At 42.0% G+C, this 26,541-nt stretch overlaps 1 protein-coding gene across 5 annotated transcripts in view; it reads left to right on the top strand.

Annotated features, from left to right (window-relative positions):
• marchf8 (membrane-associated ring finger (C3HC4) 8) overlaps positions 1-26,541 on the top strand; it is a 106,962-nt gene that overhangs the window by 50,494 nt on the left and 29,927 nt on the right. For 3 of the 5 annotated variants that reach the window (XM_047351195.1, XM_047351193.1, XM_047351194.1), the window contains exons 3-4: positions 5,317-5,370; positions 24,926-24,976. In XM_047351195.1, coding sequence (XP_047207151.1) covers positions 5,317-5,370; positions 24,926-24,976 — 105 coding nt within the window. The remainder of the gene's footprint in view (positions 1-5,316; positions 5,371-24,925; positions 24,977-26,541) is intronic. The other 2 variants (XM_047351197.1, XM_047351196.1) reach the window with 1 other exon arrangement.

The raw sequence follows: 26,541 nt of genomic DNA, 5'->3' as shown, positions 1-26,541 counted from the left end.
GAATGTTCTCCTCCAATCTGATTGAGTTTGAGCTCTTCTGGGAAAGGGAATGAGTAAAAGGTTCAGTCTCTTGGTCTAACTTGGTTGAGACATAGAGACATACCCCAGTTAACTTGCAGATGTAATGCATACAACACTTTTCAGGTTTATATTTGTAAAATAAAACTGTGAAAATCGTGCCCTCCCACTTCACAGTTATGCTCCACCTTTTTATGTTGGCATATCATGTAAAATCAAATGACAATAATAGCAGGTTAGTACCTTTCACATAACAAAATTTAAATTAGTGCCAGGCATCTGAATGCTGTTGTAATGAACTGTTCATCAGTTGGCGTTTTGTTTCTAAGTCTTTGCAGAGTTGCACGCATTTTTCTCCTTCGAACCTGTTCACGCTAATTGTTTGATCTTGGAGACATCAGGTCAGCTGGGTCAAGGTCGTGAAGCATGATAAGCTCTGCCATAGATGCTCTGTGCTGCTGTCTGCATCCCAATAGCCAGTAATGACTCATCTTAGACGCACACTTGCATGTTGTGGAGAATTAATGAAGTTTGAAGCCCTTTGTTGCAATGTGAGAAGGAATTCAAATTACCCAACCTTTGCCATATGATGATAATGTACTGATAACGTCCCTCATCTTAAAGGCTTGTCTTACGTGTTTGATGTTGAATACTGATAGAGCAATAAATGCCGCAGGAGCTTTATTTCATGTTTTTTGTAAGTCTTGATAAAACACAAACACTAGCAAGCAGTTCACAGCTCTATGTAGCCCTTGGCAAGAAAATATTTGCATTTATGAGTCAATTTGATCTGAAATTTCAACAGATCTTCATCCAAGATGCTGTTTTGAATGAACACACAAATCAAACTCAAAGTCCTTTTTATTCAAGCAAGACGTGTGTGTTAGTGCTAATGTATTTGTATGCTCGCTGCAGCCAAACAAAATGTGAGTCATGCGACACAGAAAAGCACCCAGTAGGTTTAAGATCCAAAATTGTTGAATTGCCAGAATTAATTACTGTGAAACCTCAGTTTTAGCAATTATCAGTCCACAGTACGACAGTCTGAGTAACTACAGATGAGCAATTTGAGCTGAAGAAGAACCTCACAGGCAGAAAGTTACAGCAGGGTTTGGTTAATATCTAGTATTAAGTCTGCTGGGAAAGTCTTTCTGATGTGGCAACTTGTTCGAGGGACAAGATGCATCAAGTGAAGCAGAGCAGAGATATTGTTATGATGATGACTGCAGTGCCGTCTCTGAGTCTGAAGAGTCAGTTATCTTGCAGGATAGGCGAACATGAAACTAGTGAAATAATGATAGTCGTAAGGAGAAAGTTGTCAGCAATGTTGTGCAGTCACAGCTTACATTCAAGTATAAATGATCTTAAAATACTTTGTCTCCAATTTATAGCAGGTGCTACAACACTGCAAACTTGTTTGTAATCATAATTCTTCTAAGAACAATATGTTCTGCTCTATCCCACACAGTGGGTTGCTGATTAGTAAGATGGACCTTCGTGTGCTTGGTACTACAAATCTGAGGACAAGAAACCAGCGTCAGACGTCACCAGTGACATGTGAAAATTGCATTCTGAGAGCGTTTAATATTTTTGGCAGATTGTCATCAGAAACGGGTAAAAACAATGATGGTCATTGAAAAGTAGCAGCTTTTAAATATCTCAAAATATAAAGGAAATAATTGGCTCTTTAGGACAGTTTATTATTTAATTGATTTTATTTTTACCTAGTTCATTATGGTAATTTGTATTGACTTAATGTATATCCATTTTTTTAAATAAATGCCACAATCATCAGAATCAGAAATAGGAATCAGCTTTATTGCCAAGTTTGTACATAAAAGAATTTGACTCTGGTACACTTTGCTCTCTGGTTTTTGTTTTTTGCATTAAAGAATATACATATATACAATATACAAATATGCACATATATAAATAAAAAGGTACATTTGCAACATCATAATATCAGTGTTGAGTTATTAATGAGTAACATGTGAGATACATTTTCCAACTTTAAATCCATGTGAATGTGTTTTTACCTCTTTGGTAATATGGCCTTCTATTTGCTTTGTTATTGAATCATTGTAATTTTTCCTAATTTACAGATTTATTAATAATTCATTGTTATGTCTGCTTTTCCCCTTTGTGTCTTGCATTCCGACCCCTCCGTTCATCTTTAACTATTCATTATTTATATATATATAATAAATACTTGTACTCGTCGTCTTCCGCTTATCCGGGACCGGGTCGCGGGGGCAGCAGACTCAGCAAAAACGTCCCTCTCCCTAGACACCTCCTCCAGCTCCTCCGGGGGGAGCCCAAGGCGTTCTCAGGCCAGCCGAGAGACATAGTCTCTCCAGCGTATCCTGGTCCGTCCCCTGGGCCTCCTCCCGGTGGGACGTGCCTGGAACACCTCCCGAGGAAGGCGTCCAGGAGGCATCCGTTATAGATGCCCAAGCCACCTCAACTGGCTCCTCTCGATGTGGAGGAGCAGCGGCTCTACTCCGAGCCCCTCCTGGATGGCCGAGCTCCTCACCCTATCTCTAAGGGAGTGCCCGGCCACCCTACGGAGGAAGCTCATTTCAGCCGCTTGTATCCGGGATCTCGTTCTTTCGGTCATGACCCAAAGTTCATGGCCATAGGTGAGGGTAGGAACGTAGACCGACCAGTAAATCGAGAGCTTCGCTTTTCGGCTCAGCTCTCTCTTCACCACAACAGACCGGCACAGCGCCCCCATTACTGTGGCAGCCGCACCGATCCGTCTGTCGATCTCCCGCTCCATTCTTCCCTCACTCGTGAACAATACCCTGAGATACTTGAACTCCTCCACTTGAGGCAGGAACTCCCCTCCAACCTAAAGAGGACAAGCCACCCTTTTCCGGTCGAGAACCATGGCCTCTGACTTGGAGGAGCTGATCTTCATCCCACCCGCTTCACACTTGGCTGCAAACTGCCACAGTGCATGCTGTAGGTTTTGACTAGAGGGGGCCAGCAGGACCACGTCATCTGCAAAAAGAAGAGACGAAATCCACTGGTCCCCAAACCAGACCCCCTCCGGCCCTTGGCTGCGCCTAGAAATCCTGTCCAGCAATCCTGTGCCGGCAATGTGAACCAAACTCCTGCTCCGCTTGTACAGGGACCGGATGGCCCCTAATAAAGGGCCCCCAATTCCATACTCCTGGAGCACCCCCCACAGGGCATCACGAGGGACACAGTCGAATGCTTTCTCCAGGTCCACAAAACACATGTGGACCGGTTGGGCAAACTACCATGAACCCTCGAGCACCCTGTAGAGGGTATAGAGCTGGTCCAGTGTTCCACGGCCAGGACAAAAACCACACTGCTCCTCCTGAAGCCGAGGTTCGACTATCGGCCGGACTCTCCTCTCCAATACCTTGGTGTAGGCCTTACCAGGGAGGCTGAGGAGTGTGATCCCCCTGTAGTTGGAACACACCCTCCGGTCCCCCTTCTTATAAAGGGGGACCACCACCCCAGTCTGCCAGTCCAGAGGCGCTGTCCCCGACTGTCACGCAACGTTGAAGAGTCAACCATGACAGCCCCACAACATCCAGAGATTTGAGGCCCTCAGGGCGGATCTCATCCACCCCCGAAGCCCTGCCACCGCGGAGCTTTTTAACCACCTCTGTGACTTCAGCCTGGGTGATGAAAGAGTCCAACCCCGAGTCCCCAGCCTCTGTTTCCACCAGGGAATGCGTGATGGCAGGATTGAGGAGATCCTCAAAGTACTCCTTCCCCCGCCCGATAATGTCCTCAGTTGAGGTCAGCAGCCTCCCACCCCCACTGTAAACAGTGTTGGCGAAGCACTGCTTCCCCCTCCTGAGGCGCCGGACGGTTTGCCAGAATCGCTTCGAGGCCAACCGGTAGTCCTTCTCCAAGGCCTCACCGAACTCCTCCCAGGCCCAAGTTTTTGCCTCTGCCACAGCCCGGACCGCAGCACGCTTGGCCTCACGGTACCCGTCAGCCGCCTCAGGAGTTCCACAAGCCAAACACAGCCGATAGGACTCCTTCTTCAGCTTAACAGCATCCCTTACTGCCGGTGTCCACCACTACGGGCAGCAGCATCGACAATAGATGCGGAGAACATGGTCCACTCAGACTCTGTCTCCAACATCCCCCGGAATCTGGTCAAAGCTCTCCCAGAGGTGGGAGTTGAATACATCCCTGGCCGAGAGCTCAGCCAGGCGTTCCCAGCAGACCCTCACTATGCGCTTGGGCCTGCCAAGTCTGTCCGGCTTTCTCCTCCTCCAGCGGATCCAACTCACCACCAAGTGGTGATCAGTGGACAGCTCAGCCCCTCTCTTCACCCGAGTGTCCAAAACATGCGGCCGAAGGTCTGATTACACGACAACAAAGTCAATCATATCTCTCGCTGTTTAGTGTACTTGTCATGCTGGAAGGTGAACCTCCACCTTAGTCTCAAGTCTTTAGTTCCTCTAAAAGCTTTCATTCCTGTATTTAGCTCCACTCATGTTCCATCAACTCTGTGAACCTCCCTGCACCTGTCAAAAACACACCACAGCATTATCCTGCCACCAACATGTTTTATTATAAGAGTAGTGCATTTGGGGTGATGTGCAGTGTTTTCCACCATATTTAGCATTTATATGTCTGAAGGTCTGGCTTTTTTTTTTCAAAAGTAGGTTCTTTGTTGCCATTAAAAGCTACATTTCCTGCTTACGTGACTTGTAGTTTTAGTGTCAATAGATTCTCCCTCCTTAGCTGTTAAGTGCAATGCATGCCATCATAAAGTGCCCCATTATATAATCTGATATAGATAGGACATGTTGAACCTACAAGATATGAATACTTCTTCAAGGCATTATGTACTTTCAGTTTCTATTTGATTGTGTTTCATAATGAAACTAGTCTATAAGTTGCAGGCTTACTTTTTTAAATTCAAAACAAAACTTGAGAGCATTCTGCACCATGTATGAATCTGGCCTCACAGCCCAAACAGAACCAGCCCCAAAAGGGGACAACATTTGTACCCCTCCATCTCTGTCTGACCACCCTGCTGATGGTCACGTGCATTCTCAGCTGGACACCCTTTCAGCTGTCCCCATCAGCTTTCACAGTCTAAGATAGATGTTCTTCATCGTGTACCAGAATTGAAAAGAATGCGGAAACAGGGAAGAGTGGGCAGTGGGTTGCAGCTGAAAATCAATAAAGCTACTATGCAGCCAGCTAGCTGTTATTTTGGGATGATGAATCAATGCTTTTGTGCTGAACCCGTGCTGTTACAGTGATGGCCTACTTAATGTTTTTGCTTCTTCATTTTAGTGTCTGGAATATGTCCTGTGGATAGCAGAGGCTCGGGATAGCAGAGATGCAGAGGTACAAATCAAATCATTGCACATGATTCTTGCAACATATTATTCCTTCTCAGTTTTTTTTGGCTTTCTTTTCTTCTTTTTACTCATGTTTCTTTTGTCATGATCCCCTAATTGGAGGTGGATTTGAATGATGCAGGAGGAATACATGCTGCAGAGTTGTAGTTATCAGTATGCGTGAGTATATTTGAATATGAACTGAAAAGGCTATTACTGCTCAATTTCATGCCCAGCAGGGCGTCAGACATGTTCTTCTCTTTATAGAAATCAGACTGTCAGGAGTTCTCACTTTGCTTCCCATCTCTGCTCTGTCCCTTCTCATTTTACCTTAAAATTCTCTTTAACCCTACTCCTAGCTCTCAGACGTTTTATCTTCTCTTCTGCTCACTCTCTGGTTTTGCAAGGCCTCACCTCCCTCCCTTTAGACTCTGTCAAATGTGATTAGGTGGTTTGGAGTTATTGTCGCACACTCTGGTGTCTACTTCATAATAAATGTATGACATATTTCAACACTTGCAAATACATTTTTATTAATACCTCTTTAACCTTTTACATTTTAAGGTTACAACCACAAACTGCTATGTATTTTGAGTTTTTATGTGATACACTAATATAAAGTAGTGCATCTTTGTGAGATGGGCAGAAAATGATACATAGCTTACTTTTTGTACAAGTAAAAATCTAAAAATTTATATATTTCATCCATTTCAGGTTAAACCTCTTTACTCAAACACCCATAAATAAAACCCAGAGCAATTACATCTGAGCAGTGCTACCAAATTATTAAAAAGAGTCCGTCTGTGTATAAATTATTCTCAGTAAAAATCCAGCTGTTCTGCAAAGTCTTCGGAGAACATTAGTGACCAAACAGCAGACAGGTAAGGAGGAAGGTTGTAGAGATGTTTTAAGTAGGTTTGAAACAAGATCCCAAGCTCTGAACATCTCACAGAGAATTGTTGAATCCATCATATGAATAAAAGAAAGAGGTATGGCACAACAGCAGACCTACCAAGACATGGCCATTAACCTAAACTCACAGGCTGGATAAAGAAATCATCAATCAAAGAAACAACTAAAAGGCCCACTTTAGCTCTTGAGGAGCTGAAGAAACCCACAGCTCAGGTGGAGGGGTCTCTCAACAGGGCACTATTAGTTGTGCACTCCACAAATCTGACTTGCATAGAGTGACAAGAAGTAAGTCATTGTTGGCAAAAAAGACATAAAACTCCATGTAAACTGATGGCAAACGTGAAAGAAGGTGCTCTGTTCAGATATCAAAACTGAACTTGTTTCACCTGTATGCAAATTGCTATATGTGGTGAAAAACTAACACTGCACATACACCTGAACTCCCACTCTAAAACATGGTGGTAGCAGCATCATACTGTAGGGATCTTTTCTTTAGCAGCTACAGGGAGGCTGCTCAGAGTTGATGGAAAGGTGGATGGGTCTAAATAAGGTGCAATCTTGGAGGCTGCAACAGACTTGAGGCTCAACTCTTTTAATGTTTTTTAATACATTCCAAATATTTTTTTTATCTTGTCTTTCATTTAAAATCTTTAAACCTTTTCCTTTATCTCTTGGTTTATTAAGGTGTCGGTAAATGACAAAAACAGGCACAAAATAACGTCAGGTATGAAGGCTATAGAATGTGGAGCAAACATTCACAATGCTATTTAGACTAAGTCCAGAGCTAATCGCTGTTCTAAAGTTCCTGATTCCATGTTGAATATGGACAACAAACACAACCTTAAAGGCAGTTTTTTTGAGTGTTGTGTGAGTTCATCTTTTGTGTTTTTTTTTTATTTAATAATGATTTTTGTTGGTGATTGCATAGATTGGTAGGCTACAAATTAATTGCTTAGTGGGATTGATAAAGTTGTCTAAAACGAACTGAACTGATGCTATTTTGGAAGTTCGACTTACCGCAGGACAATGACACAAAAAGGTACTCCCAGCCCTATAGTTGAATGGCTCAACCCAGCAGACACTAAGTGCGATTTCCAAAACGGGATCACTACATGTCGTACTGCATGGGCTAGATATGATAGTAACTCCTGTCACCCTGCACAGTGGAAGATGCCTAACTGCACGACCTGCTGCATCAGCTGAATCATTTCAGACAGATTCAACAGAGATATCAGTCAAACAAAAATTGGATACCAGTCTACTGGTAGTAATGTATTTATTATTAGAGTTAAATAGAGGGAAAGGAGGATGCTATACAAGTGCCCCTGGCTGGGCTGGTCACAGAGGCAGCACTGCATGATTTTCCCAGAACATTTCTGGCACAGCTTGATATCTGTTGTAGGTTATCGTTGTTCGGCAGAGAATTGGTGGTCGGTGCATCTGTCACAAAGAGAGATCACAGACCATCAATTCAAGCTCACAACCAGAGATTTTCATTCAAGCAAGAAGACTATGGCTAAAATGGCCGATAATCGCACAGTGTGAACTCTGCTTAAATTTAAGCATATTCATCTGTTAGAAAGGCCCTGTCAAAGTCCAGACAAAGGCAAGCCTTGCAATTGGATGTTCCCAAAAGCCCTTAATTGATCCTGACTGAGCTTGAGCTGTTTTGTAAAGAAAAATGATCAAAACGTTCAGTCATTAAATGTGCTGAGCTGGTAGATATACATACTGAAATACTTCCTGGGGGAAAAAAATATGGTTTTCCAAAGTATGGCTCAGAGGGGCTTAACACATAGATTTTCATTTGTAAAAAAAAAAAAGACAACCTTTCCCACCACTTTATATTTATGTGCTACTTTGCACTGGTCTGAAATAGTAAGTCTGAATAATGTGTGGTTGATACATGACAGCATGTGAAAAGATGAAGGGGTGTAAATACTTTTGTAAATCCTGTAACCCCTGGTAGTCGCTCTTTTTCTCACCAGATTGCCAAACATTAACCGATCATGTCAAAATGGAAAGCCTAAACTTGTGTTTCACAGTAATCCAGGGTGGGCAGTGACTCTACAACAGCTATTCAAAAGCAGGGAACAAACCGGAAACTCTTCCAGCCCTCCTGTGAACTCAAACTCACACCACATGTGAATATAGATCCAGTTTATGTTGTCTTTATTGACTTTGACACATGGTACAAACACAAGGGCTCTTTTCTGTAATCCCTCTCTACTATTATCTTTGTGAAAAGGCCCTTCTGACTGTCCTGCTGCTCTGAAAGAACATTGTTTTTTCAAGTGAAATGGTTGTTAGCAGGCTGAGTCACCAGCTGGCAATCTTCTCTTTTGCGCCTTACTTTTGTCTGAAAAGTCCTGCAGACACTGGTGTTGACATTTCTGCTGTAAATTTGATGCAAACCATAATCCTCAGAAACCAGGATTTTTTTAACAATGTTACTGGCTGCAACAGCCTTTTGGCTAAGTGATATCATCAGCCCTCCCGTTTGCTTGGTGTTGCCTCATAATTCATCCAAGTTATTGCCTGAATTTAATTACACAGCATTCATTCACCAACTGCAGCCTGTAGTTTATTCAGTATTAAACAGTAGAAAAATGTCTGACCAGAAACCGGGTTCTGTGGATGTTTTGCTTCGAGCTATTGCAAGTACAAACATATCTGTTGACAACTGGCCTGGAATATTAGTTAAAGAAAAAATAACCTCATTAAAGAACGCTAGTTTCTTAAAAGTACTTGTAAAAGTATCAATACCCCTTGATCTTTTTCACATTTTGTCACATTACATATTTTATTCGGTTGTTTATGTGATGGTCCACCACAGAGTAGTATAGAATAGTAAAGTAGAAGAAAGTCCCCTTTACATTGATACCCAAAAAGGAAATCCTTTTTAACAAAGTGTTCAGAAAGCAAATACTTCCTTTAGGTCCCTATTATAACATATGGAGGTGGCAGCATCATGATGTGGAGATGTTTGCCTTCAGTAGGGACAGGAATGATGTTAAACATTCATCACCTATAGGTCTGTGCTTATACCACAAGAACAGAGAAATTAGTTATTTTGCTTGTGACTTGAACAAGAACAAATTTCTTTGTGGCAAGGACATTTCCTACTAAAGTACAGAACTCCCAGGATGTTTTTATAGGTCTGTCCCACTCCAGCACACGTGATACTTTTCAGACACCAGGCAAGAAAAAGGTTCTCCCTAGAATATGTGTCAAGAACAAGCTGCAAGAACTCCCAAACCAGTTGCAATAACAGAATGTTGTCAATTTTGTCCTGCATCCTGGGATAGACAACTTTTCTTGCAGAGTATGTATTAATCTTAATATATGTTGAACCTAGAGGAGGAGAAAAGGGCATTGGAGGACCAATCCTGCCATAAGTAAAAATAAATACAGAAATAAATGAAAGACTCGAAAAAACTAATTGCTGGGCCAAAAAGTGTCTATAAATATAAATTAGTGCACCAATAAATGCAACAAAATAATGAACACAAGAGATTTATTCAACAATGGATCAATTAATCAGATATAAAGATATATATTTTAATCCACTATTTTTATTTAAACACTAATTTCCAAATCATATTTTCTTGAACTTCTTTCTTTGTTTAATACAAGGGAATTTCTTGCCGTTTTATCTTTCCTACCCCTTTTATTTGTTTCAAAAATATTTAAAACATGTATTTTGCTGTTTTGCAAGTACTGATATATTTTCCCCCCAAATATATCCCTGTTGTATTTTTTAACCCAACAGAGCTCCCTGAGCCCATTTATTTCTGTCTCATTTTCTTAGACTCGTAATTGCCATCTCCCGCTTTATCCGGAACTGGGTCGCAGGGGCAGCAGACTTGGTAGAGACGCCCAGACTTCCCTCTCCCCAGACACCACCTCCAGCTCCTCCAGGGGGAGCCCAAGGCGTTCCCAGGCCAGCCGAGAGACATAGTCCCTCCAGTGTGCCCATGGCAGTTCCCTGGGCCTCCTCCCGGTGGGATAAGCCTGAAACACCTCAAAGGGGGAGGAGTCCAGGAGGCATCCGATACAGATGCCTGAACCGTCTCAACTGACTTCTCTCGATTTTGAGGAGCAGCGGTCCTTCCTAATCGAGAGCCGTCGAGAGCTCTTCCCAGATGGCTGAGCTCCTCACCACATCTCTAAGGGAATGTTCAGCCAACCTGCAGAGGAAGCTCATTTCAGCCACTTGTATCCAGGATCTCGTTCTTTCAGTCATGACCCAACTTTCATGCCAATAGGTTAGGGGAAGGAACCAACCAGTAGACCAACCAGTAAATAGAGGGCTTCTTTTTTTGGCTCTGCTCCCTTCACCACAACGGACCAGCACAGCATCCTCATTACTGCTGCAGCTACACCGTCTGTCAATCTCCCACTCCATTCTCCCCTCACTTGTGAATAAGACCCCAAGATACTTTAACTCCTCCACTTGAGGCAGGAGATCCCCTCCAACCTGAAGAGGGCAATCCACCCTTTTCTGGTCAAGAACCATGGCCTCGGACGTTGAGGTGCTGATACTCATTCCACCTGCTTCACACTCTGCTGTGAACCACCCCAGTGCATGCTGTAGGTCTTCCTCGGCCAGGACAAAAACCACACTGCTCCACCTGAAGCCGAGGTTCGACAATCGTCCAGACTCTCCTCTCCAATACCCTGGCATAGGCCTTACCAGGGAGGCTGAGGAGTGTAATCACCTTGTAGTTGAAACATACCCTTGGTCTCCCAGTCCAGAGGCACTGTCCCCGACTGCCACTCCAGAGTAGAAGAAAGTCCAGCCTCTCTCAAGGAGCTAGTTTCCAGAGCTTTCTTTTTTCCGTTGCGTCTTTGCGGGGCAATTTGGGGACTTTGCCATGCACGAAAACTCACACGATTTTGCCCAAAATTGTCCCCCACGTGAAATTCTTGTTCCTTAATGTTGTTGTCTGTGGGCGTGGCCAAACGGCTTTACAACGACCCTAAAGTGAGATAGACTGAACCGTAAGTTGTAGAGATCTGAAATTTGGCACACAGGTAGAGCTCCTCAAACCAAGAAAAAAAGTCTCTCGGGGGTATGCCCTAAAACGGACAGGAAGTTGGCCATTTTGGGTCAAAGGCCAATTTTTGGCCGTTTTTCACTTTTACTCACCTCGAACTTTAACAAACTCCTCCTAGGGATTTTGAGCTTTTGGTTTCATATTTGGTCAATATGCAGTTATGGCATGGGGGATTAAATGTTATAAAAATCAGGAGTTTTCAGCTATGTTTAGGGGGCGTGGCCGGGGCATGAAATTGACGTTCACGCCCAAAGTGAAAAAATGCAATAACTTTCCCAAAGAAACGCCAAATCACACCAAAGTGGGCATGAAGGAGGACCTTCAGGTTTCCGACGATCCTATGGGGTCATATGCTGACATCATCAAAGCCACGCCCCCTGAGAACAGGAAGTCACTTTTTTTACCGGGAAAGATCGCTATCTGGCTGTCTACATTCAATCAACTTGAAAATGTGTCAGGTGACTGATAACTAGTGCGTCTAACTTCATTTGAAGCACAGTGACTTTTCATAAAAGGGCGTGGCCGTGGTGGCGCGGCGCAGTTGGACGTCACGCCATGGCCATACGTTTGACTTTAATTTCCACATACATCATCTGACCTGCACCAAATTCAATATGATTGATCCTAGTCCAGTCCCCAACAGAGATCTGATGACATATTTGATGGGCGTGGCCTAATTTGTCCACAACGCCCCCTAGACAATTTCTAAAAATCAGCCCCGAGCCATGCTTTGACCAAGGATTGTGAAATTTGGTACACATATGTAACTTCTTTTAAGTTAATGATGGACATGTTGACACAGTCAATAGATGACATCACTTTAGCCCCGCCCACTAATAAACAAATGAGTGTAGCTTCCATATGGAAGGTCCGATTCACTCCACACTGAATATGGTTAATCTTTGTCAGCCCCCAAACAGCTCTATTGAATTACATTGAAATTTGGATCAACAGCGCCCCCTAAGACACTTCAAGGGCTATATCTCCCTCATACATCCTCGAATCCACTTGAAATGTAGTATACATCATTATGGATCAATGCTGAACATGTTGCCACAGTCAGTTCATGACTTTATTTCAGCTTTGCCCGCTGATAAAAAACTGAGTGCAGCTTCCATCTGGAAGGTCGGATTTCCCCCAAAATTTTCAATACTTCTCGCTAGACCAGAATTTTGCATGAGTGAAGATCATGACATAACATTCACAGTGCCACCTAGAGGCGACATTTGGAATCGAACGGCAGCTTCGTTGTGGCGTGCAGCCGGCGATGCCAGGCCCCCGCGGTCGCTGCACAGGCCGAGTTGCGCTGTGGTTCGAGGGCCTTCAATGCTCCTTGCAGCTTTAATTTTGTATTGTATTTTGTCATTATATCTGTCCACAAGTCATGAAAATCCTTCACTTGCTACACTGTAATTAGATGGGTAAGAAATGGTTTGTTCCAAGTATGAAATGGAAGTGGGAAGAAACTAAATCATAATGCTTGGATACATACTGGGGTGTAATTATATCTAATGTAAAAGATGTTGGTTGACTTGACTTTTAATTTTTCCTTGATTGCAGAAATGTTACATTTACCATAAGTTTTAATCCCCAGGTTTCCATAGTTAGGTTTTAAGAATCACATGGGATTATCTAACATCTGTGTGTGTGTGTGTGTGTGTGTGTGTAATGTAACCCAAACAGAAAAATAATTAGGTGATTGAAAGTGTTAGGCTTATTCATGCTCTGTTTAATAACATAAAATTAAGACAGTTTTACATTTTTCTCTGTGTCTTCATGGGAAATATTTCTCTTAAACTTTCTTGTGGCTATTTATTTTTTCTTGGCTGCACCTTGTGACAGAATCTGGTGACTCATGGCAATATAAAAAAGATGACCTGGTGTGTTTATTGGTGGACTTTGGCTTTAATGGCCTGCTGTGTCAGTATTAGATTGTTAACTGTGTCCTTGGCCACAGCTGTGAGGAGGATGTGCGTAATGAATTCCCACCTCTGTTAGCTCTGCTCCACCTTGCAGACTGGAGATTGGTGGATGTGGGAGTAACATAGGGGATGGGGGAGTGGGGGCCTAGTGGTTAGAACAGGAGGTTTGCGTTCCGGAGGGGACACAAGGGGCCGGGTTCGTTTCCCACAGACTGCCACTGGGTCCCTGAGCAAGACCCTTAGCCCCAGAATGCTCCCCGGGTGCCGCATAATGGCAGCCCGCTGCTCCCTATAAGGAATGGGTTAAATGCAGAGGACAAATTTCGTTGTAATGTACATGTGCAATGACCAATAAAGATGATTTAATAACAGCATCTGTGATTATAAAGATGATTTAATAACAGCATCTGTGATTGGGGGGCATCCTTAGCGGTTCTTCACGTTTTTAGGTAGCTGACTCCTTTGTCATAAATAAGTGGGGGGGATTCATAGGACAGCAGGCTGTGTTAATGTGTTTGGTGGTCTGGAATGGGCTTAATAAGGGTTATCAGGACCTCTTTAAGGTTCAGTTCAGTGCTCAGAGCAGTCTATTTAAAACCACCTCCTCCTTCTCTTGAATGATTTAACAGCAGTATGCCCCTCCCCCATCAAGATCAGCTGGCGGAAGTAGAGGCTGAACCAATGAGATTACAGTAGCAGACCTACACGGTGTTTGCCTTTGTGTTTGTGTGTTTCTGCGGCTGAAGCGGGGACAAGCCTGGTCAGGCGGCAGCAGATCAGTATTTATGTGTTTGAAAAGAAAAATATAGGGCAGCAGCTTGCTCCGTTCTCGTCTGCTGTGTCTCTTCCTGTCTTTCTCTTCGCCTTTGTTTCTGCTCAGTGACGGCTGACGTTGTCGCAGCTTTACTTCCGTATTTGCAAGGCTTAGCTCTCAGGTTCTCTGGAATTCATTCCCTTTTGATCTGGATTCACCTCAAGGATTTACAAACGGGGCATGTAAGACCCCCTGATCAGCCATCATCTGTGTGTGTGTGAGTCTGTGTGTGTGTGAGGGGATAAGGTGACTTAAAGATCCAGCAATGAATTCCTGTTGGAAAATGAAGATTCAGGTATGCATTCTTGATTTTAATGCTGTTGCTGTTGTTTTTGTTGATGATCTTATTGTTAATTGTCTTTAAGATTTCCTGATCTTATTAAAAAAAAAATCGCACATTAAAAGACATCATGCACGAAGGAGGCGAAGGCTTATTATGATTTTCCTTCAGTGGTTGTTATGGTGAGGCCTTCAGTCTTGTGGGGATACAATGCTTCTGAGATGCATGATTATTCTTTTTCAATGCCGGTTTAAGACAAAAAGGAGCTAATTAAGAGCAACAAGGACCAGAGATGGTGCATCTGCTTCCCTCGTCTTTATATCTTCAGAGCCTTTGTGCACATTCAGTGCGAGTGAGGTTTGTTTGTACAGTGTAGAGAAGCATCTCCCACCTCTTTAGGGTGAAAGGTTGACCCACTTTCTGCTGCCACTGCCCTTTCTTCAGAATGAGTTGGGGTTTGCCGATTTCTACTTGAAGTCCAACATAAAACATCAGAAAATACAGCTTTAAATTCAGTAGACAAAAACCCTCTGCCTGCTGCACGAGAAGGGTTTATTTCCTCAACCGCCCCAGAATTTAACTGTACTTGTATTAGAATGTATAAAGAGCTTGGAGATGTAACTGCAAACCGTCCAAACAAAACCACCGACCTCAGTGGCAGAACAGCCAGACGTGTAAAAATATTTTGCGGCTCTCACTGCACAGCTTAGTATGTCGCATCATCTACTAATGAACCAAATCGCGGAGCTTTGTGTCAGATCTGCAGCTGTTTGGAGGTAGATGGGGAGGGGGTGGATGGGATTAGGGAAGTCACATGTCAGGGGCAGAGATTAAAGCTGTTGGACAGGGGAGATGGAGAAGCAGCGGAGGAAGAGAAGATGAGTTGGGTATGAGAGTATGGTAGAGCTACATCGCCTTAAACATTTCCCATTTTGTAGTTTTACAACCAAAAACTTCAATGTATTTTATGTGATTAAACCAGGACAACGTAGTGCGTGGTGATGGAGTAGAAAGAACATGTTACATGGTTTTCAAATCTGTCTACAGTTTGGTGTTTATTGCCACAGTCTCTTAGTTGGGTTTAGGTATGGACTGTGCCTGGGCCATTCTAATCTACTAATAATATTTTGCTCTAAACCATTCCATTGTAGCTCTGGCTAAATGTTTAGTGTCTTCCTGCTGGAAGGGGGACCTTTGCCTCAGTCTTAACCTTATTGAGACTGCGAAAGATTTTTCTTTAGGATTGTCTTGTATTTAGCTCCATCCATCTTCCTGCCAGTTCTGACCAGTTTCCCTATTCCTAGTGAAGGAAAGCATTCCCACAGCTTGATACTCCCACTCTTAGGTTTTATCATAAAGCTGTTCAGGCAGTGCTAGTTTTCTATCAAGATTTGTGGAGTACATGATAAATATCCTGCTCAGAGATTCTTCCACCTGAGCGGTGGATCTCTGCAACTCCCCCAGAGTCAATCTGGCCCTCTTTGCTGCTTTTCTAATTAATGCTCTTTGCCTAGCCAACCAGTTTAGGTGCACGGTCATGTCTTCTTTGCAGTTTTGCTGTACTCTGTCCATTTTCAGATGGGGGATTGATCAATGCACTGTGAGATCTTCAAATCTTGATCTAACACATCAAATATCCCAATAAAAGGCATGTAGTTTTGTGGTAATGTATGACTAAACTTGAAAAGGTCACAAGGTATGAGTTATTTTGCAAGGCACTGTATGTGGTAAGGTTTTGGTTGATATTCAGCTGATTGTTTCCAACTAACCTCTGAAGACCCAGGTATTTCTTAATTAGAATGTCATTTTTTTTATACCCTACATACATACTTGTTTCAGGACTTGATTGACCCGAAACTGAAACATTTCACACGATTCATTAGAAGTTATGAAACCTAAAACCTGGATATGCCCAAGTTAAGCAAGAGGTCCCTGCTTGAAGTGTGGTATTGCATAGGACCGTTAATAGTTTCTCTGAATGCTTATTGAATTGACCTCCTGGTTTGTGTTTCTTCGAGCCTTTGAGCAAATAGTTTTATCACTGTGGGGAGTGTAATATAAATAACAATGATGCAGCTATTAGTCAGCACAGTGCTGGGCTAATTATCTGTATCTTGACTTTGTCACACTAGTCAGAAATAACATAAGGGATTGAAACTGACTGCCCTACTAATGAGGAAATGTGACTTTATGCGGATATTGAGAACCCTTTCCTCAGATCTTTGGGTGCATTTAGTCATTTTTGTGCAGTAGACCCACCTTCCTCCCATATCTCCTTCTTATATTTTACTTCTCTTATAACATACTGTACATCCCCTGAAAATTCACTATTGATCTTTCCCTGTTCCTCTGATTGGCTCTTATAAATAAGGTTTAGTAAGGCATCTTTAAGAGCCTTTCTGAAAAACCAACCTGATGGTCACTGTCTCATCTTTCCACATCCTGTTTAGACATTCTGATGTAATTATTCCTAAGATGAAGGGGATAATGTGCGGAGGAGGGTAGAAGGAGGAGAGGAAGAGGAGGAGACTAAGGTGGTAATGGGAAAACCACAAGCATACATCCTGCAGAGGATCACACAGACGTTCTTATTCATACAGAAACATCATCTCTCAGAGTCTTTCTTCACCTCAAGATAATGTGGTTTTATGACACCCACTGTATATGACTCCTTTAGGGCCACAGATTGAATTTGTTAAACAACAATACCATTTCATCCAAAAAACATGCTTTAAAAAAATGTTGAGCTGCTTTATAGGAAACTAGCACCTGGAGCATGTGTTTCATTTCCATCTCTGTCTGCTCATCCTGATGTCTCAGTTTATGGAGTCCATTTCCTTTACCTTCAGATGCAGCCATTGTTGGTTTTTTTTAGTTTAGTTTGAGATGTCTGTGGTCAGCCGAGCTTTGGTTGTTGTAGCTGCACATAGTTGAGATTTCTCATCTGGTTCTGTTCTGCTGTTCAGCTACAAATGGTCTGCATTTCCTCCTCAAGTGACCGCTGGACGACAGCACAAACAGAAAGCCACTAAAAGGGCCTAGTTCCCTTCCTGTAGTGTAGGTGCTCTTTGTTGTGGATTGCCATAATGTGCCACTTGTGCTCAGGGAGGAAACAATAAATGCTGCGCTTGCTTGGATAGCTCATATCTTTGTTTGCATGTTTGTTCATGGCGGCTGTATTTTCTGACCAACTATATTTAGGAAAGATTTTCTGTGCAAGTGGAGGGTTAGGGTAAGCGGTGACCTAATTTTTAGGTCTGTGTTGGACAGAAAGACCAGACACTGTGTACAGTCTGGTGCAAATCATAATCTTCACCCAGTTTCACCTATCAGAGTAATGTTGGTATTCTTAAGCAAATGGGTGATTCCATTTAAAGCAAAGTAGATATGTTAGTCTTATTGACTGGAGCGATGTTCCAAAGGTGCGTGTCATTCAAACAAGTACAGCAAGAAATATGTTTACGGCATATTTAGTCACAGTTCACACCCTTCATTGGGATTTTGTTAGGACTCTTTAGGAAAACACATTCCTATTATGCAATCAAACACTTGAAATCAACATTAAAATCTGTGTGGTTCATTTTGCTCCCTGTTTAGGTTTTCTAGACAGATTTAAGCATATCTTATCATTTTCACAGTCTGAAAGTCCTGTTCTAGTTTCCTGCAGAACAAAACTTTCTATAAAATGGTTTTAAGGAGCATTTGGTTTTTATTTTAATTTCATTTAAACATACAACAGAGGATGCAAACAACTTATAGTTAGGGCAGAGGTTCACCCTGCAGTTGAGTAACTAGCCACAGCTAGAAAGGCAGTTGTTTAAATTAAAGCATTATGTGTTAAAATGGCCCAGTCAAAGTTCAATAAATACAATACATTATGCAATAAAACGGAGTATCTAGCTTGCTTTGCCTGATCTTAACTGTTTGCTGTTGGGCTTTATTTTTTCTTACATATTTAGATTTTTATCCACTCGTAATCATGGTCTGCAGTTTCCCAGTTTAACATACTGCAGTTTGCATAAGGAGAGCCTGCTAATAGGGATCATAGTTGTTCCAGCTGTCCAAGTTGATGCTGTAGGAAAGCTACAGGTTATTTGAATTGTTCCTATTAGGTAATTCATGTACTGTAGCCTCTGTTGAATAAGGGTACATTGGTTTGCAGAAGCCTGTTGAAGACAAGCTATATTTACAGACAAAGACAGTGGAGGGTGTAATGAACTGTGTGCAAAAAAATAAAACTCTCTTCGTTCATTTCACTGATTTAATTTTTTGGACTCACACCTCATTATCACTGGCTGACCGCCGAGATTCTGCCTCTTACATTGTCTTTCTTTACTATATTCTCCTTTTCGCCTTCCTCATCTTGTTAGGCTTTCAGTTAGGGTTATTCTGTGGTCCTCTTTAGCAGAGGAAATGCCACAACACATATCTCTGTCTGGAAAACAAGATGCTTATTATAATGTCTGCCAGAAATAGCGTGTAAACAGCATTACTGAACATAGTTTTCTGATGGGGACGAGGGAATTTTTTAACAAGAAGACATTTTCACAGTTTTAAGCCTTTGCTGCTTTCCTCATTGGGTGGTTTTAAAGCTGATGAAACTGAGAACATACTAAGTTATGTCTCTGCGGTGCCTGTGCTCCAAGCTTGAAGCTTGTTGAAATATTGGTAATCTGTTTACTACTCATCAACTCATTTCAAAGTGGCTGAAAGTGGTGGATTTTTTTCCACTGGTGGACGCTTTCCTTACACTGCAGCTACAAACAAGAGGTAGCTGCTTATTTACAGCAAGAACAACAGGATTTCTGTGAGTCTTCCCAAGACCAGATGCTCGGCTCTGGAGAACAGATGAGACAAGTCTGGGCAAGTCCCAGTATGGGATGTTAGGATACTCAGGAAAATCATAGATTAAGACAGTCTAAAAAAAATAGCAACAGCCGAAACACAGCTGTTTAGTTAGATTTCTGTCTCATTTATTTTTTTATTTGTTAATTAAATAACAGCTGGTTTGAAATATAATTAAGGTGTGTTTATTTTTCTCTGGCATGAAACCTGGTTTCCAGGCATAAGTGTCTGGTAGCTGGATTCCCCTCTGTGGATCTAAATTTATTAATTAAAAAAGAGATTTATATTTTACTTTTCTGTAAATGCTAACATTTTAGATTTTTGTTTTTACAATCCATATAAAGACATGGGACACTAACATTATTGAACTTATAGTTTCTCCTCTAATAACTCCTATCTAAAGCATGACACCCGTGGCCTTGTTATTTTAAAAACAACTTTATTTTGGTGTATTCCCTTGCCTTTCCACTTTTGACGGAGAATACCGGATTAAAGTCAGCTATGAACAATTTTGTGTACATCGTTGTTGTGCTTCTTAAACCTTGGTTGTCATACCTTGGGTAATTGGATTTTGTTTTAGTTTGGTCACTGATTTTCTGAACAAATTGTACCCTTAGAGAGCTTTACTTGCTATTTTGTGGAAATTAAATTGACCAAATTGAACTAGTGAAGACAAAGAAAAGGAGAATACTCATTTAATTTGCAAGTACAGATAAAAAACATCAAAATAGCAAACCAGACGTTGTCTGTAGGAAGGTTCTGTTGTAAATGACTAATCTTAAATTTGTTAATTCAAACGTTTTTATTGGCATCAGAATAAGACAGTACACTTGAGAAAAGGGTACATAATGCTTTTCAAAATGAAAAACTAATAACAAAGAAAATGTTTAACTTCCCTATCAGCCATCTGTCATCAGTCTACCTCCTGGCTCTGGCATATCTGTGAACATGTTTGTTTTTGTCTTTTTCCATAAAATGTGAGGGTAAAACCAGCGGTGGAGTAATTTGTTCTCATATTTGAGCCCATTTCTTTTTTCTGAACAAAATAAAGGATAATATGTTATCATGTAGCCTTTAAAACACAAAAACAAGCAAGCATGAAAGAAGTAAAATCTGAAAGAAGATTGCCAGTGAGCCTTGCATGCCTTGCCTTTTAGTTGAAGATCTCATGCCATCTTAGATTTCACCAAAGAACAAAATGGGTCAAGAGGTTTCCAGACAACATATTCTTTGAATGTTTGAAATGAATATGCACAAATGAAGGACACATTTTTTTTACACTCTCTTGCAACCATTTTTTATAACTAGTCAATCCTCCAAGCAGCAACACTGACAGCCATGTCAAGCACAAAACCTCTTTTTCAAGCTTTAAGTAATGATGCTCGTAATTTGAGACTGCAGACAACTGTCTTCATTGTGGAAGCTTCATTTGATTACTGTTTTTTTTTTCTGCATTTTGCACTCAGAAATAAAATGTCTTGTGTAAACATTAGCACTAAGCCCAGAGAAGACTGTTCTCTCTATTTAAGAACTAACTATTGGCTAATTTCACCCATGATAAATCCTGACAGTAAGGAATTTGGTCAAACTGCCTGACAAGTGCATGGTAGAGCAAAAACTAGTGTCACTCTGTCACTTACAAGCCACTTTTTTAATGGTGGAGATACAAAGCTAAACAGTTTAATACTGGCAGTGACCAGGTCATGCTTGCAGTTGACATTTTTAGCTTAGTCAGCAGAGCAGCAGTAAAATATACTGATTTAATACTTCTTAGATGTTGGAAATATTTTCTTTTCTGACCAGATGATTGGAGAACATGACAGGTTTTTGTTTAACCAACCTCGCCCCACCGACCACAAATCAAATATTCTTTTTTTCCCCAGTAAGACCACATGTTTGTGCAATAGCTTATTTAAAAGGTTTGATCAGATTGATTAGAGGTGACTGTGGCTCAGAAGGAAGAGTAGTCCTCTTGCTATAAGAAGGTTGTGGGTTCGATTCCAGCTTCCTCCTTCCATATGTTGATGTGCCCCTGGGCAAGGCACTTAACCTCAGGTTGCCTACCGATCTGTATTTTGCTGTATGAATGTGTGAGCGTTAGTGAGTGTGATTGGGTGAAGGTGGCTCTAGTGTAAAGCGCTGTGAGTGGTCTGTATGACTGGAAAGGTGCTATATAAGTTCAGTCCATTTACCATTTTACCATTGGATCACAAAACAAATTTGACTTTATAATCTTGTCATCATTGTTGAGCAGCGCTGGTTTTGTTGGGCAATTTTGGTTCTATGTTTATAGGTCTGTGTACAGTCTGTTTTAACGCACGTGTTTACATGTCCCCATGCATTCAGTGGAAAGTAAAGACTGGGTTGGAGGATGGAAAGACTTGGCCCATTTAGTATTGCTATTGCCATGGCAACTAGACACAAATGAGTGAGAATTAGTAGCAGATTAATATATAGTTTCAGTGTGTAAGTCTGCCATCAATTAACATAAAAATGTGTCACATTTGCAAATGACTGGATCATGTTATGAACATGTGTGAGAGTTTTGAGATTGGTTAAAAATATTGGGAATCACTGCCCAGACTAAATATGGGAATGTAACTTACCACTATCATTTTGTGTTTTAAAGTCACTGTTCTTCATAAAAATATGTCAAAGTGTGAAGGGCCAAAATTAAACAATTAATTTACTGTTTATGTCCTAAGGCAAACCAAAACAGTTTGCTGCCTGCACACAAACAAGCTGGAAGGAACTCCAGCTTTTGTTGACGGAGCAGAAACGAGTCTGTAGCGATCCACCATGGTTTCTATTTCAGTTTTAATACCTGGGAAAATGGCTTTTGACTTAGGTGTTTTTCAGAGAAAAGTATGTAAAAAGAAATAAAGATTATAGAAAAACACTGTTTCCAAACTTGTTTTTAGTTATGTATTTATCGTCACCTTCCTCATAACTATATGTACACCTTTAACATTGTTACCATGATGTCAGCTTTTACTTTGTTTACTCCATCAAACCTGTTTCACTGTGAGGTTTCTGGGAAACTACAAAAGCAGGCAGGCACCTGCAGAGATTTCATAGATGTTAGTTGGATGATTGAACAGGTATTAAGAATTATGAAACGTTTGATTTTTTTCAACCATGAACCCAGGAATTAACAGAAGTGTTGTTTCTGGTTGGGTTTCTTTATATGTAACTAATTCAATTGCAGAAAGATATAGACATTTTACATATTGACATATACATTTTCTTTTATCTACCATGATAGTAATTTTAAAGCTACCCTTGGCCCCAGGTTGGTTTTAAACTTTACACACTCTGCCAGGAATAGTGCAGCCTAACCCATGGAACAGATTTCCACCTCCACTTGCTAGGATGGATCAATGGCAACAGTTTTATCCAATATGAAGAAGGCCTGCTGCAATACGACAGTAGAATTAGTTTCTAGACATGTTGTTAAATGCTGATGTAACTGGTGGGAGTTTTGGGGTGGTGGTCCCCCTTCATAAGAAGGGTGACCGGAGGGTGTGTTCCAACTACGGGGGGATCACACTCCTCTCCTCCCTGGTAAGGCCTACACCAGGGTATAGGAGAGGAGAGTCCGGCTGATAGTCGAACCTCGGCTTCAGGAGGAGCAGTGTGGTTTTTGTCCCGGCCGTGGAACACTGGACCAGCTCTATACCCTCTACAGGGTGCTCGAGGGTTCATGGGAGTTTGCCCAACCGGTCCACATGTGTCTTGTGGACCTGGAGAAGGCATTCGACTGTGTCCCTCGTGATGCCCTGTGGGGGGAGTATCCAGGAGAATCGGGGCCCCTTTATTAGGGGCCATCCGGTCTCTGTACAAGCAGAGCAGGAGTTTGGTCCGCATTGCCGGCACTAAGTTGGACCTGTTCCCAGTGCATGTTGCACTCTGGCAGGGCTGCCCTTTGCCACCGGTCCTGTTCATAACTTTTATGGACAGGATTTCTAGATACAGCCAAGGGCCGGAGGGGGTCTGGTTTGGGGACCAGTGGATTTCGTCTCTTCTTTTTGCAGATGATGTGGTCCTGCTGGCCCCCTCTAGCCAAAACCTACAGCATGCGCTGTGGCGGTTTGCAGCCGAGTGTGAAGCGGCTGGGATGAGGATCAGCTCCTCCAAGGCCATGGTTCTTGACCAGAAAAGGGTGGCTTTTCCTCTTCAGGCTGGAGGGGAGTTCCTGCCTCAAGTGGTGAAGTTTAAGTATCTCAGCGTCTTGTTCACAAGTGAGGGAAGAATGGCGCGTGAGATCGACAGACAGATCGGTGCGGCTGCCGCAGTAATGGCGGTGCTGTGCCGGTCTGTTGTGGTGAAGAGAGAGCTGAGCCAAAAAGCGAAGCTCTCGATTTACCGGTGGGTCTATGGCCATGAACTTTGGGTCATGACCGAAAGAACGAGATTCCGGATACAAGCGGCTGAAATGAGCTTCCTCCGTAGGGTGGCCGGGCACTCCCTTAGAGATAGGATGAGGAGCTCGGCCATCCGGGAGGGTCTCGGAGTAGAGCCGCTGCTTCTCCACATCAAGAGGAGCCAGTTGAGGTGGCTTGGGGAACCAAACCGGATGCCTCCTAAACCCCTTCCTTGGGAGGTGTTCCAGGCACGTCCCACCGGGAGGAGGTCCAGGGGACGGACCAGAACACGCTGGAGGGACTATGTCTCTCGGCTGGCCTGGGAACGCCTTGGCCTCGCCCCGGAAGAGCTGGAGGAGGTGTCTGGGGAGGGAGATGTCTGGGTGTCTCTGCTGAGTTTGCTGCCCCCGTGACCCGGTCCCGGATAAAGCAGAAGACGATGACGATGGTGGCAGTTTTTTGATATTGCTGCTAGTACCACATTATTAATTCAAAGAAAACCTCCGGACTGCTCTCCAACCATGTTTTAACGCAGCGATCAAATCATGAAGAAAAATAAACTGTGGTTAGGGTTTAGTGGCTTCTGATGTTTGGAATATTGAGTTGGTGTGTGGTGTGAAATGTGCAGGAGAACATTAGCAGGTAAAAAGTGTAATCAGGCTGATTTTTATCCCTTAACACTTTAATTAAGCCACACCTAACAGGGTAATGTTGATAAATGCTCCCACAGTGCCAATTTCTCTTAGAGAAGCTTTTTTGTGTGTGCTCGTTTACACATGCAGTCAAAGGTGACGTGAAATCTGCTTTATGTAATTATGATTGATTACTGTTTAAGAAAGCACACTCGCATTTAAAACTGATCCTGAATTAACCTGGACATGCCAGCAGCTATTTATCCCAGCCTCTGATGCAAGCTGAGAACACAGAGTGGGAATCATCAAATCTTCATAACACATCTTGACAGATGCTTCCCTGCTAATGATGCACATATTATGACACACATTATTTGAGTTGAAGTTAGGATGATACTCTGTGCAATTGTCTTGTCCTCCTTTGGTCTCGTGCCGTAATATGTTGATTTATCAATTCAAGACGCCAAACGACTAGGGTTCACTGAAACCCTCAGCTTCTGATGGATGCAGCTTGAATCAGTCCTCCGTGATTTACACTATAATTGCTTTGCGTCTGATGCCTGACGGCTGTTCCTTTAGCACTTTTCATTAGAAATAAAGTGCACTTCATATGGTAAAAATAAGATGTCTGTTCCTAGTGTAGAATAAGGATGCTCGCTGGCCTTTTTTTCTTTCTTCCCGATGTGTTTTTATTTACTCACTGAAAATGTCTTTGTTTTCTTCTTTTTTATAGAATGAAAAGCCTCTGGGTCATTCAGCAAGCAGATCTAGCAATATATCAAAGGTGAGTGACACTCATACAAATTAAGAAATCTATAAATTAAAAATGAAGGCACATAGCTAAGCGAGTGAAAACAGGTAATAGAAAAACGTATCTCAGATCACATGGCCCCAGCCAGTGACTCTGATCGGCCTCTGTAAATCTTTTTCTTTATCCCCTTTTTTCTCTTTCCTCTCATGCCACTGTACCTAAAGTCAGGCTCCTGTATCGAGTGAGTTGCCACGGTGTCAGTCAACACTCTCCTGAGCCTCTTAGAGTGTAAATGCTTTAGTTGGACTAATAGATGTCAGGATTATTTTGTCACCAGGGTACAGCTCCCAGCAGTTTTATTTGATTCACCAGCCACTGGTGGCATTTAATGCGCCCAAGTGGCAAATTTATTGCTCATTTTCAGGGTAATGGTTGTGGTTGGACATAAATACTGTCTTATAGGATTGGTGTTCAGCTTCATTAAGAAAATGGGCCCCTTTTTGGGATAAACTGTAAACTCACATTTCAGGTCATAGATGTATTTAATTTAAGATTATGAGGGCTGGTGTTTATCGGAAGAAGTCACTTGGCAGGTGGTATTTTACACCCAGGACAGGTCATCAGGGCAGGTTTAATATGCACAAAGTGAAATATTTTAAGTGTTTACTTCTGTGCATTTTAATCATTATGGCTTACAGTCATGGAAAGCCCACATTCAGTTTTCAGAATATTAGACCTACAAGAAGTTGTTTTAAAGACAGAAATGTTATGGCATTCTCACTCATGTGTAAGACTGCTGGGTTGACAGGCACTGAAACCTTTCAAAAAGCTGGCTCTTCAAAGTATTTTACCAAAGAGTAGCAATGAAAAGTTGAGTGGACGGATCCTCGACTTAGTATTGAGTGCAAATACTGTGCAGTAAATGGCCATACTTTTTAGCAGGCCAACATTTCTTATGTAGCCTATAGGTTATATTCAAAGTTTCTAGGAACCTAAACTTTGGGCTTTTAATTAGCTGTAAGCCACACTCTTAACAGAAATAAACACTGGAACTATATCATCCTGTTTAAATTGAATCTATATAGTAAATGATTATCACTATTTGCACTGAATTACTAAAAAAAAAACTATTTTTCCATTCAAATTTATTGAGATGTACGTGTAATATTGCAACAGTTCATGCTACGAGATCTTGCCACACCCTAAATGTACTGTAAACCCAGATAAGTAGAACTTACTTTAAGTAATCAAGGTAACTCGTTGCCTTAAAATGTTTAGGTAATGAAGCATTAGTTGAATGAATGGAGTGGACTACGTTCAATGTACTTGAGCCCCTAATGGAATGGTATAGAACATTTGAGTTCAATGTACTAGTAGCCAAGTTACATTAACTGAAGATACTTAGTTTAAACAATTAAATTAAATTGCTTATTCAAATTGACCTAACTTAACCTTTTTAGTTCCTGAAGTTCTAAATATGTCTTTCAGTCAATAGGACCGTGAGAAAAACATAAAAACTGCAAAAATGGAAACTGGCCTGCACTTGTATAGCGCTTTATCAAGTCCGAGGACCCTAAAGTGCTTTACACGACAATCAG

This window comes from Girardinichthys multiradiatus, chromosome 22, assembly GCF_021462225.1.
Source record: "Girardinichthys multiradiatus isolate DD_20200921_A chromosome 22, DD_fGirMul_XY1, whole genome shotgun sequence".
Lineage (NCBI taxonomy): Eukaryota > Metazoa > Chordata > Actinopteri > Cyprinodontiformes > Goodeidae > Girardinichthys > Girardinichthys multiradiatus.
This window is presented reverse-complemented; position numbering and strand designations above follow the sequence as displayed.